The 13,806-nt window shown below is 47.0% G+C and overlaps 1 protein-coding gene across 1 annotated transcript in view; it reads left to right on the plus strand.

The window, feature by feature from the left end:
* Positions 1–11,427, plus strand: part of mpp3a (MAGUK p55 scaffold protein 3a) — a gene marked incomplete at both ends in the record, with an annotated part of 13,182 nt that extends 1,755 nt beyond the window's left edge. The window contains 14 exons of the mRNA XM_083676391.1: positions 82–163; positions 2,721–2,806; positions 3,071–3,145; positions 3,418–3,614; positions 4,313–4,377; positions 5,420–5,440; positions 6,996–7,037; positions 8,432–8,497; positions 9,490–9,648; positions 9,964–10,044; positions 10,157–10,250; positions 10,375–10,483; positions 10,786–10,914; positions 11,248–11,427. Coding sequence (XP_083532517.1) covers positions 82–163; positions 2,721–2,806; positions 3,071–3,145; positions 3,418–3,614; positions 4,313–4,377; positions 5,420–5,440; positions 6,996–7,037; positions 8,432–8,497; positions 9,490–9,648; positions 9,964–10,044; positions 10,157–10,250; positions 10,375–10,483; positions 10,786–10,914; positions 11,248–11,427 — 1,386 coding nt within the window. The remainder of the gene's footprint in view (positions 1–81; positions 164–2,720; positions 2,807–3,070; positions 3,146–3,417; positions 3,615–4,312; positions 4,378–5,419; positions 5,441–6,995; positions 7,038–8,431; positions 8,498–9,489; positions 9,649–9,963; positions 10,045–10,156; positions 10,251–10,374; positions 10,484–10,785; positions 10,915–11,247) is intronic.
* Positions 11,428–13,806: the final 2,379 nt, after the last annotated feature.

The raw sequence follows: 13,806 nt of genomic DNA on the forward strand, positions 1-13,806 counted from the left end.
GAAAGGGGACAGGGGCTTGGCTGCTCTGTTATGTGTCACCATCCATCCATCTATCCCTCTGTCTCTGTCTCATTGTGCCAGGGGGCCACCATCAGACGGGACGACGCCACCGGGGCCGTCATCGTGGCTCGCATCATGAGGGGAGGGGCTGCAGACCGCAGTGGTGAGTGACAACTGTGTGTGTGTGTGTGTGTGTGTGTGTGTGTGTGTGTGTGTGTGTGTGTGTGTGTGTATGTGCGTGTGTCTGTCTGTCTGTCTGTCTGTCTGTCTGTCTGTCTGTCTGCCTGTCCATCCTTCATCCGTCTATTTGTCTCCGATCCCAACCCATGCTGTCATCTCTGCCCCTGTCTGATGCATCATGATAGGCCGTCCTCTTCCTCTCGCTGACATGCAGAGACAAGTCTGGGAGGTTTTTTTGGGGGGGGACTAAGAGTTAGATGTGGTTTGACAGCTCAGATCTGTCTACATGCAGGTCCAGGGGATGGGAGATGGAATGTTATTTTCAGACAAGAGACTACAATGATGAGAAAACCCCTGCACAGTTTTCTGGGTGTGTGTGTGTGTGTGTGTGTGTGGGGGGGGGGGGGGGGGGAGGGGGGGGGGGGGGGGGGGTTCTAACTGTAATTGGTTTATGTTCTAACTGTAAATGGCTCGTGGTCATTCACTCATTTTGTGTTAAGCCATGAACTCCTTAGTCACTGCTGGTAACATTCATCCCTTTATCATGATACTGCCATCCTAATTTTTTAAGCTCATGCTTTGAGCACATTGTTTGATTTGCCTCTTATTTAAAGCTGTACTTTTAGACAAAAACACTCACTCAAATGATGTGTGGCAAACTCATTGCATGAATGGGAAGACTTTCTTTTTCAGTAATGGATTTAATCTGGCCTCTGTCATATAGGGCAGTTTTGAGGAGTGACTGGAATGTTATTGACCCATGGATTGTTTTCTCCTATCTTAATATTTGCGGCTGTTTTAGTCACCCTTGGCCTCCAGATGGTACACCTACAATGTTTCATTATTCTCCGGCTGTTGACTTTGGAGGAATGGCCTGATCTAGTACACACTATCCACTTTTTAATGATGGACAGGAACCTTTCAGAGAGATTAATGTTGTTATTGTTGCGCACAGATGGAGTCCATCCAACTATTGGATAACTTGGTAGGGTAATTTGAGTGCTTTGTACTAATGTTGGTTTACCATTGCCGTACTTATACTTGTACTTCACATACTGTACTTACTCACACAGGACATTTTGGCTATTTAGTTGTTATTCCTATATTTAACTATTTCTACACATTTTCTATAATTATAGTTTCACTTTGTATGTGTGGAGTAGATTGTGTAGATCAGAATACAAACCACATTAAATGTATTTCAATTTTAGGCTCCATGTAATAAAATGTGATTACTGTACAGGGGTTCATATACTATTTCTCAGCACTGTGCAGTATATACATGTGGCTATACATTGACTTATGACAGATACTACACAGCCGAATACTACTGAACCAGAGAACAGCAGATTGTACAGGTACACAAGGTACGTAACATTCTGTATAGCAGTAATGACAGGGAAGAGATACTGAGATCAAAGCAGCATAGAGAGCCAGTGGGAAAGAAAGATGAGGATCTTTGTGGCTGACGTTTGAAACCAAAGCTGATCTGTGAGTTAGGGTCTGTCCCCTGGGAGCCAATCACACACATCACACAGACTCAGCAAAGAGCTGACCACAGCTGTTGCCATGGCGATACAATCTGTGCATAGGGAGGAAGCATGTGTGTCCCTAATATGTGTGTGTGTGTGTGTGTGTGTGTGTGTGTGTGTGTGTGTGTGTGTGTGTGTGTGTGTGTGTGTGTGTGTGTGTTAAAGTTGGGGGGGGGTTCTGGATATGTGTGGTCTGGGACTGTAAGTGGGACTGTCTATCATTGTTCATAGGCATTAATGATAGATAATTTCCCAGGATTTGTTGATGTCTTTGTGAAGTGTTGTAAGACACTAGGTCCCAGATCAATCGAGAAAGGGATAGTGTGAGTCTGCATGAGATTATGAAATCAGCCTGTGTCTTCTGCCTGTGTCTCCCTGCTCTATGTGTGTCTGCATGTGTGTTGTGTGTGTGTGTGTGTGTGTGTGTGTGTGTGTGTGTGTGTGTGTGTGTGTGTGCGTGCATATCTGTTTTCTCATACCATCCCACTTCTCTCTCTGTGGACAGTGATGAGAGATGTGTTGATCCCTCATCCCACTGTCAGGTTTCATTGTAGTGTAACCCACTCCTCTCCTCTGCCCTACTGTCCCTGTCCGACACACACAATACCGATGTCAGGATGATATGATTGACACAGTACACCTGCTACTGATACACTTCTCTATGGCTTCTCCACACGGCGATGTCGTATATGAATCAAGGGAGGCGGATGGAGGCGGATATCGGAAGACAGGCTCATTGTAACGCATGGAACAGATTGAGGAATGGTATCACACACCCACGCCGGGAGAGATGGAATAGTAGTCTGCGTCTCTCACAGGTCCCGCAGACCACAGATCGAGTGGCCCGTCCACCGGCCCCGCAGCCCACAGATCAATCCCGGCACTCCAGATGGCCAGTCCGCGACCGCATTAGCCCATCCTCCCATTTCTACCTCCACTGAAATGAATGTTTATCCCTCGTGTATCTCTCCTCTCCTGGTCCTTCACCGCCTCCTCTACTCCATACAGGCCTGGTCCATGTGGGAGACGAACTACGGGAAGTCAACGGAATCTCCATCATCCACAAGAGACCAGATGAGATCAGTCAGCTGTTGGTAAGACCTTTGACTACAATCTCTGTGTACATCAGATTTATTTCTATAAGCTCCTTTTGGTTTTACGTCAGTATTTTTTTTTTTTTAAATTATCAATACTTACAGGTTATTACATGTATATGTACTGTACTGTATGTGGAGATATTGTATGTTTTGGTGGTGCATTCTGTATGATGAGGATTTATGGGTATTTGTTTATTTGCTGTTGCTCAGTGTTTCTTCCAGTCAACAGCCTGCCTCTCTCTTTGTGTGTCTGTGATTCAGTCCCAGTCTCAGGGCTCCATCACCCTCAAGATAATCCCTGCCATTAAAGAGGAGGACCGTCTGAAGGAGAGCAAGGTGAGACACAGTGGAGCGCCTGTCTGGGCACGCTCAGTACACTCACACAGAGAAGCAGCTGTTCCCACATGGAAGCAGATGAGACAGAATATTAAGCAGCTTTTGTTTCCGTTAAGTCAATGGCAGGTTAAGCCTATTTGTTCTAGAATGTGGAGATGAATGCATATTTCGTGCTCTTTTTCAAGGTTATGGTCCTGTGTGTCCATTCCTGGTTTTCCATACTGTCTCTGAGGTGATTTAACAGGCCTGTCTTTCTGGGTGTGGTTTCACAGGTGTATATGAGGTCCTTGTTTGACTACATCCCGCTTGAGGACAAAGCCACGCCCTGCCAGGAGGCGGGACTTCCCTTCAAGCGTGGGGACATCCTGCAGGTTGTCACTCAGGATGACCCCACGTGGTGGCAGGCCAAACGGGTGGGCGACAGCAACCTCCGCGCAGGACTCATCCCCTCCAAACACTTCCAGGAGAGGTAAGGAAAGGCTAGGGGGGCAGGACCTAGCTGAGGGGACATGTCTGGTTCATACTGGAGCTCTAGAATGGCATGTAGTAGGTGTAGCGGTTGATAAATAATACTATGTGTGGGTCAGTGGAGGCTGGTGGAGGTAGAAATGGGAGGACATGCTCATTGTAATGCATGGAACGGAATGGCATTAGAATGACCATGTCCTCTGATTTCTGCCTCCACCAGCCTCCACTGGTGGGGATTGAAAACATGCCTCTCAAAAAAATGCAGTGTACCGGCCCGGCCTGGCCTGTCGGGTTCGGGCTGAAATTTAAAACCCCAGTAAACACACTGTGCTCCATGCCCACTCCGGCCCCATGCCCACTCCGGCCCCATGCCCTCTCTATAACCCTAACCCTAACCATAACCCTTGATGAAAGAGGGCTCATGCCCAATGCTGCAGCCTCTGTTGGATTAATCACAGAGGCTCAGATAAAGAGAGGAATCCAAGCCTTGGCTTTAATCTCCCCAAGCACAGCCACTGCCCCTTTCACTGAAAAGATCCAGTATGGGAGGCAGCGGTGTCTATATCCGGTCTGTCTGTCTACTTCCCTCTGCCTCCCTCCTTCACCATCCCTCTTTCTCCTATCTCACTTCATCTCTCTGATGCTGTCATGGTCTCTCTTCTAACACCTCTCTCTCTATTGTCTTTCATATTTTCTCAGACGGCTGGCGTACAGGATCAAAATGGGCACGTTGCCGAATCCCAAATCTCCTAAAAAGCCCATCTGTAAGTTTCCTCCTCTCCTTCTGCTTACACTGAATCCTCTTGGTCATCAGCTTCACTATAGTCTTCATATCTATAGTCTACAGTACAGTAGATGTTCGCTGTTGTAGCTGATCAACTCAAGATCTATGCCATCTGTTTAAGTTTAGCTTCCCTGGCAGTGATGGCTAATCATTTTCAGGGGATTTTTACACTAGATGGATGTGGCTCTGTTTAAACTGACGTTTATTGACATGATCTCAGGGGTATTAGTATTCACTGTGTATTTCTTTGCTGTCATCAGGACATTTTTTGAAAAGGGATGAGAGCGAGAGAGGGAAAGGGAGAGAGGGGAGAGAAGAGGGATGGAGGGAGGGAAGGGGGTAGAGGATCACAAAGATATGAATTAATCTCTTTCATGTCTGGCCCATCTGGCCAGTGGGCACAAAGAGTGTCACTGAAGTAAGAAACAAACAATAAACGAGGACCAATGGACTGGGCGAATATTATTATATGAATATTATTATACCCTCCATTGTGGCCCTCACTCCTCTCCTGCCTAGTACTGAGGCTGTATGAATTGAAGTGGCCAGGTAAGTGGTTAATGCGAGTGGTGGCGCTTCGTGGTCTATAATCCGCAGGCGATCGCATTAGGACTGAGCCACAGGGAGACAACAAGGGCTTAGCAATATGTCAGCTAGCCCTGCAATAACATGGAGAGACGGGTCTGTGGGGACTTCTCTCTACCTCTCCCTGTCTCTCTCTCTCTCTCTCTCTCTCTCTCTCGCTCCTCTTTCTCCTTCCCTCTCTGTTTGATTAATTCCCCTGCTGCTAGTGCTGCCTTTTTATATGGGTCACACCCTCAACCCTTCGGTGATGTCATCTACCGAGGGACTGATACAGTTTGTGCCTTTGGTCATCTAGAATTCCCATCGCTCGCTCCCTCTCTCATGCCCTGAACTCACTAACTTGAGCTGGAGTTCAGATCAGTGCGATCAGTTATTCAGCAATGCCATGTCCCAATGTACTGTTCTGTTCTCCCTCTCTTCCTCACTGCTTACATCAGATGACCAAGGATGTGACAAAGGTGGGTGTCTTAGTGCAGGAGCTACAACAGCCTCTCTCTCTTTTTAAGCCCTCTCCCTCTATTAATGTGTGTATGCGTGTGTGTGTGCGTGTGTGTGTGTGTGTGTGTGTACTGTGTACTGTGTGTGTGTGTGTGTGTGTGTGTGTGTGTGTGTGTGTGTGTGTGTGTGTATGTGTGTGTGTGTGTGTGTGTGTGCATTTGCGTGTGTTGCGGGGGTGGAAGAGCTGCTCCACTGCCCTCAGTTTAAATTCTCCCCCCCTGGCCTACGAGACCAGAATAGCGATTCCCTGAGTAGCAGGTTGCGTGTGTGTGTGTGTGTGTGTGTGTGTGTGTGTGTGTGTGTCTATGTGCATGCATGGTGTGCGTGTATGTGTGTATGTTGTGCCAGGCTAGGCAGGCAGAAACTCAGCCCTGCGGAACCATAACCCAGCAAACCATAAGCTGTTAAAGATAGCAACAGCCCATCCTTTCCCTTGTGTCATCATAAGCTTCTATTATTTCATATTTTTTACTTGTACTTTTTTTTTCTTTACTTCCTCCTTTCTCCTCTGCAATTCATCATCCTCTGGCTGCCGCAGCGTTCTATCCTCTGTGTTTCCACACAGTTCTACAGCTCTGACTGTGTTAGACGCACCCTGCTTCCCTGTGTTTAACTTCCTCAGTCCCTCTGTTCTTAGTTGCCCTCCTTTTCCTCTGCCTGGAATATTTTCATCAATATACTTTGAAGACTTTGCTTTGAAACCATAAGTTCATTTTTGTTTTCGTATATACCAAGAGAGGTAACTATAGCCGCCATAGGCAGGTATTGAAACTCTTCACAGATGTTACAGCGTATCCTACCTTTAACATGGTGTTTGTTGGAATCCTGAGGTTCTGCTGTATGTGAGCTGAGCTACCATATCAATGTCAGCTGTCCATTACATAAATACCATCTCTGGAGAGGCTCGGCTTGTGTTTGTGTGTTTGTGTGTGTGTGTGTATGTATGTGTGTGTGTGTGTGTGTGTGTGTGTATGTGTGTGTGTGTGTGTGTGTGTGTGTGTGTCTGTGTATGTGTGTGTGTGTGTGTCTGTGTGTGTGTGTGTGTGTGTGTGTGTGTGTGTGTGTGTGTGTGTGTGTGTGTGCGCGCGTGTGTGTGTGTGTGTGTGTGTATGCGCGTATGTGTGTGTGTATGGTTCAGGGACACTCATACTGTAGTTGGCTGCCAGCAGAAGTGTTCAGTGTCTCTGTGGTGTCAGGCCCCTCCATCATGGCTGCCACAGTGGCTGCAGGCTCCAGCTGTGGGCCTTGTAAAACCTCCCTCTCCTGCTGGCTGCTCTGCCCTGCCCTGCCCTGCCTGGCCCTGCCCTGCCTGGCCCTGCCCTGCCCTGCCCACCCCCCTGGCCGCTGCCTGCCCGTCTGCCTGCCTGCTCGCCCGCCCTGCCTGCTCTGCTCCATAGCCCGTGGCCCCCCCACCCCCTCTGTGTATACCCCCCCTCCTCCCCCATGCCTCTGCTCCTTCCTCCAGATCTCTGACCCTCTGCTCACCCCCTCTTCTCCCTGCTTGCCTCCCTACAGAGGACTGTGACTGTGAGGGCTATTTCAATGGACAGTACATAGGTGAGAGCATGCACGTCTTTCTCCGCCTCTGTTCCCTCTCTGCTGTCTGTCGTGGTCTTGCTGTGCGCTGGCTCGATGGCCGCTTTGGGTTGTTGGGGGACAATATGGCAGCTAGTCCCACCCTCGAGGGACTAGCTGGGGTCAGGGAGTGGGAAGGGTGGGAGGGAGGGGGGGGGGGGTGGGGGGAGAGGGAGATGGGGGTCAGAATCAGTGCTGAGGGGAGTGCTGTGTTAGCGGACAGTTTATCAGAGGAGACAGGACCTATTAGGATGAAGGGAGAGAATATATGAGTTACAGAGTTCTTACTGCACATCTTCAGCCCTAGTTTTATCAGCCACATACAATACCAGAGAGAAAGAGAGAGAGAGAGAGAGAGAGAGAGAGAGAGAGAGAGAGAGAGAGAGAGAGAGAGAGAGAGAGAGAGAGAGAGAGAGAGAGAGTGGGTAGTGAGGTCTCTCACTACCTCAGGTGTTGATAACAGATCTCTCTCTTTGGGAACTCATTACATCATGAGTGTTCACAGAGTTGTATATGTGAAGAGACTGTGTCAGAGAAAGTGGCAGCCATTTAACAGCTTTAAACATGTCTTCTCTCAGTCCACATATTTAGACATGGCTGCTGTGCTAACGTGTTAACATATCTTATCATAATGATCAACCCCACAGGCATCAAAGTAGATGTATTAGTGCTTACGAAGACATTGAAATAGGCAGTCAGATCCTTCATTTATTACCAATAAGCATTATCAATGGAAATGCTACAGGCTTACATACAGTACAGCTAGGTTCAAAATGCACTGGCAAGAATATCTGAGAGAGTCTTAACCTAATCCTCAGCGCTCATTCTAACCCCCGGCTGACCTCCCCTCCGTTCGTCCCCCTTCCCCCAAACGTGACCTTGAAGTCCTTCCCCCATGTCCTAAGACTGCTGGAATGATGTGGACACGGAGGGATCTAAACACAGCTGAAAGCCAATCAGCGCCCTCTCATGGCCAACAAAAATACTTACACATTTGGTTGCTGATAAGTGATAAAGAGGTAGAAAGCAGACGTATTTATTAGCACTGTCAAAGACAAGCAATCAAATGTACAGATCTACAGTACAATAGGTATTGTATGCAGTGGAAAAGCATCCACCCTCCATTTAAAACCTCCATCCATCCCTGCCCCCCACCTCGAAGCAGTGTTTGGATCCTCCTGAGCCCCCCCCACCCCCCCTCCTGCCTACTGTATGCCCCTGCTGCTATGGCCGGTGCACCCCCCCCCTCCCCTCACCCCCACAAGGGCCATGCTGCGTTGGATGCATTGCACACTCAACCAGGCACGTTTGCTGCTTGTTCACCCTGTGTAGAGGCGTGAGGTCTGGGTTGTGTGATGCTCTAACGCCAGTTATAGTCTCTCCAAAGTGTAAAGCAGTGGCGCCCTCCTGTGGCCAGGTGTTTTCCTGGGAATTTTATTCAGGTACAGTTCCCGGCTTATTCCCTCAGGTATCCGTGCAGGGGGACGGGCAGCCCTGGGCCTAAGGAGCCACAGTGTGCAGTCAGCCAGACCAAATTAGACTATTCTACTGTGAACACACACTGTGGCCCCCAGGCTCAGGCTGTCCTGTCCCTCCTGGATCACTCCTATAGCATCTGTCGAAGCAGCATGCCTCGTTTGTACAGCTCAGACTCGTGTCTTTCCAAATCTATGAAAGTCATATTCAATGGAATTTTTGAGTCACTGGCAGCTGCCTTCAGTGACAAGATTAGTTTTTGTAATTTTCTTCTTTTAGAGTGAAGCTAAGAGAGAGAGAGAGAGAGAGAGAGAGAGAGAGAGAGAGAGAGAGAGGAGACCTGAGCTGAGTGTGTTTGCCTCACTCTAAGTAATGGAGCAGATTACTTACCATGGTTGAATGGAGCTGCCAAAACCATGTCAGATATTAGCTGCATGTGATTGAGCTTTGTTTGACACATGCTTTTCAATGAACAAACCCAGCTAATATCTCACAATACCTGGCAGCCCATTAGCATTTGAGATTAGCTATAAACCAGAGTCAGGTTCTTAGTGAAGTGTTTTGTTGCTAACTAATGATAAATCACATCTGTCTGTGGTGTTTCATGCATGATAATCAAGGTTTGCACTTTGTGTAATTAATAGAAATGAACATGTAACAAAACAACTCAGAATAATGGGCTTTAATGACTTAATGTTGTTTGTTTTGCATGACTGTCTGAAACTGATATAACCTCTTTAGAATGTCTGTCACGTACACTAATTATCAAATGGCATAAGAACAAACCACTTTGTCTGAAAATACACTGTGTACATAACTAAACTACCATGGCATGAAGAATAGAGTTGTTTGTGTTAGTTGTTTGTGTTATGAAATTATATCAGAGCACTCAGTGGTTGAACCCACCTGACCTGTGAACCCTGTGTCCCCCTCCCTGCCTCTCCTTGCTTCGTCGTAGCTGGTCTGAGGAGGAGTTTCCGGTTGAGCCGTAAGGACAGGCATGGGTCTACTGGAGAGGCTGCCTCCGACCCTAATGACCCAGACTTTGTCACCTATGAGGAAGTGACGCGGTACCAGCAGCGGCCCAACGAGAGACCCCGCTTGGTGGTACTGATCGGTAAGACGAAGGCCCAGTGTGACAGGTCCATTCTGCTGTGACGATACTGACCTCTAGTGGAGAACACCACTGCAACATACTCCGGTTGTGCAGGAATAATAGAATGCTTCGTTTTACAATGAGAACTTCTATTTCCTTGTTTTTTTTGATAAGTGGAATTAGTCACAGAGTGACAAAAATAGCACATCTATGAGACTGATTCTTTTGCATGGTGTACAAATATTTCTCTGCAAATATTGATTCATATGTAATGTTGTTCCTCTCTCTCTCTCTGTCTCTCTCTCTCTCTCTCAAATACACATTCCCCACACACAGGTTCCCTCGGAGCACGTATTAATGAGCTCAAACAGAAGGTGATAGCAGAGAACCCACATCGCTATGCTGTGGCAGTCCCGCGTGAGTCACGCTTACCGAAACCTAACCACCTCTGACTTTCAGGAACCAACACTGTGCTAGCCTGTACCTAAGCAACCACACGTCATTCTAATATCATTCATTGTGTCCCCAGACACCACCAGGCCCAAGAAGCCACAAGAGAAGGAAGGGGTGGAATACCACTTTGTCACCAAACTGGCGTTTGATGCAGATACTCAGAACAACAAGTGGGTTTTCACTGACACTCTATAGCCAGTCAATGTGATGGTACTGACCCTATAGTATTCTGCTTAGTGCTGCTACACCCTGTGCTTCACTGTGCTGACTGTGTGTTTTGTTCTGTCTGTCCAGGTTCATTGAGCATGGCGAGTATAAGGAGAACCAGTATGGCACCAGTATAGAGGCCATCCGCTCTGTACAGGCCAAGAACAAGATGTGTCTGGTGGACGTGCAGCCAGAGGTAAGCAGCAGCTTGGACCGACACACACTCTCAGCTGTAACACACAGTATATACAGTACATACTATCCAAAAGTATCACAAGCGATCAGTGTCACATCCTGTCGAGTGGCCCTTGCAGACAGCTTTTCTTGTGGCTTCTTGGTGATGTATTTGATGTATTTGATGTGACGTAAGCAGACAGTCACAGTTATCTGTGCCATCTCTGACATCTCAAGGCGTTAAGCCTGACATCATAGGCTTTCTAACCCCAGTGTGTCTTGTGGCCTGTGATCTCATCCTGTGTCTGTATCCTGTTCTCTCAGGCTCTGAAGACACTGCGGACAGCGGAGTTTAAACCCTATGTCATATTTGTCAAGCCTCGTGTCCCTGAAAGCAGACGCCGCCGCAGTGCTGCTACCTCACCAGCAGGGGGAGAGCATGGTCGTGTGACGGTGAGTACTGCTGCCTGTGTCCTCAGGTAACTCAGCATGCTCACTCCCCCTAAAATACATGCAGAAGCAAAGTAGATAAGGTAAATAGCCCATCTGTTATTCTGTGTGCTCTGCCACACTCCTTATCCTCTTTCTCTATCCCCCTCCCCCCTTTTTAATACCTTGCTCACTCATTTTTATCTCTCTCTCCTGACATCTTTATTTCCGTTCTCTTTCTTGTTCTTATGGACTCAGTTGCCTCTCTACCTGCTATTTTGTCTGTCTGTCGGTCTGTCTGTCTGCCTGTCTGTCTATCTGTCTGTGTCTAATACCACCTCTCTCTGTCCCTCTCAGGACGAGGACCTACAAGAGATGCGTCAGTCTGCCATTCAGATCGACCAGCAGTACGGACACCTGGTGGACCGGGTCCTGATTAAGGAGGACTCTGCCAGTGCCTGCACAGAACTACGCAGCATTCTGGAGCGACTGGAACGCGAGACCTTCTGGGTGCCCATCAGCTGGGTGCGGACTTAACCCCCCTCCCCCACCCTCCAGAGGGGAGGGTCATACCCCCTCCCCTCCCGGGGTGCCCCCCCAGCTATTCCCTCTTCTCCTGGGACACCTCCCCCTCCTTGGCCCTATTGGGTATCCTGTGGAGTTTACTCCCCTTACCCTGAGCTGATGCAGGGGCAGTCACACACTGGTATCAGGGGGAGATGGGCACACTGCAACGCCCTTTGGAACATTTCTGTGTTTGGGATATTCAGAGGGAAGGACTGCTCTCTTGGCTGAAAGCCTTCAACCCCACATATAGTACATGCTAATTTATTGGTCAAAATATTGCTACTTTTTCATATCATATTTATTCAATTTGTTTGAATGATATTATTTTTTGACAAGGTAATGTAACATTCTCAATGTAAAGTATCTCTATTTCGTTTGTTTTCATTCTGCCATTCTCTCCATGTCTCTGGAGGGTCCATGTTGGGGCAGCTGTGCCCCCTCTGGAGGGAGGTGGTCCGTCAGACATGTTCTTTGTGACTCCCGTTGGAGTGACGTCAGTAGCTTTCTTGTGACCCTTGGTGTGATGTACATATATAGTACTTGAATTTCCATGGCAACCATGTGCTTCCTCATCAGTTTCCTCTGCACATACAAATGTGAACACACAAAATGTCTACACACAAAAATGAATTACTATAGGAAGACTGTTCAGTAGACATTATTATCAAAATATTATTCAAATGTTACCCACAAATGTTACCCACAAATGTTATCCAAAAGCAAATCCATCGGCTTCCATTACACACATGGACAATTACTAGAAAATGTATCGTATTAATCAGCACACACCGATACAGAAATATGGAATGTGAAGTAGAATTGTATTAATTAAGTTTTATTTGTTCACTTCTTCAACAATTGGACCTAACTTGATTAGTGTGTTTTTAGGAACTGCACGACAGCTAGTTATTTAAGATGTAAATATTGTACATGCAGATCGTACTGTGCCAACGAATCGTCTCGTAGCACTTCAATGCAACCTGTTGACCTTTGAACCCTAAGAATCCTAACCTGTGTGAATTACAGAACTTCAGTTCAGACATATGTACACACCAGAGGAGGCTGGTGGAGATAAAAATCGAGGATGGGCTCATTGTAATGCATGGACAGAATGAGGAATGGTATCAAAACAAATACCATTCCTGATTCCATTCCATGCATTACAATGAGCCCGTCCACTGATTTCTACCTCTACCAGCCTCCTCTGGTACACACATACTGATAGTGAAGACAATGTTATGCTCCTTTTGTGTATAGGAATGAATTTTGTATAAATTATACTGTATTACTATAAGCACCAGTTTGAATCTGAAGCAACAGTGTGGGTGAGCAGGTTAGGGGGTAAGGAGTGTTCTGTGGTCCATTTTGATAATCAGGGTCCTTGCTACATTGTTCTGTATGCGTTTGTGTCTGTAGGTGTGAATACTGGGAGATGTATCAGTCAAGTATGTATGTGGGTTCCAACTGTCATTAAAAGTACAAACAGACATGACATGCTGATTTAATGTTATCTTGGTGTTCTGTAATCAGGAGGAAAATAATTTTCAGGTAGTAAACAGAAACACATCTATGTCTCACACATACAGGTGTACAGTACTAATGTCATCATATGTAGGCCTCTACCAAATTAATCAGAAGAATTAGCATAACTCACCCTGTCCTAACAGTAATTTGTTTACTGAATCTCTGTCTGCCTGTGCTGCTGGTAATATCTGGTAATAGTCTGTGAGTGAGGATGTGTCTGGGTGTGTATGTGTATGTGTGTCCCCGTGTGCGTGCGTGCACGCGTGCGTGCATGCTTGCATGCACATACGTGTGTGTGTGTGTGTGTGTGTGTGTGTGTATGTGTGTGTGTGTGTGTGTGTGTGTGTGTGTATGTGTATGTGTGTGTGTGAGAGAATGTGTCCTACAGTATTTTATCGTGGAGAACTGATGACATAGCCTCAGGAGCATCCAGAACCTCCTCTCCCCAATTCTCAACCTCTTCTATGTGTTACATGCAATGTTTTCTTGATCTCTTACTGTGCTACATGTATGTAAACCAAGAAACCCAGAATGTTAAGTTTGTAACGTGTAAAGTGCCATAGTAAAACCAGATCAATCAAATGCTGCTTTGTGTTTGTTGATGTTAAAGTCTAATGCTTCAAACGCTTCACTGTTGCAACCATACAGACCATGTTCCACAAGAAAACATTTACAATTTAGAACTGCAACAGGGGGGTGCTTAGTGGCGTAGCACACTAATGCACACACCACGTAATCGTAAGGTTCCTGGTTCGATTCCGACCCTCGACATATCGACCGACCCTCGACATATCTTGCATGTCATTCTCACCCATCCTTCCTGTC

This window comes from Argentina silus, assembly GCF_951799395.1.
Source record: "Argentina silus genome assembly, chromosome: 9".
NCBI lineage: Eukaryota > Metazoa > Chordata > Actinopteri > Argentiniformes > Argentinidae > Argentina > Argentina silus.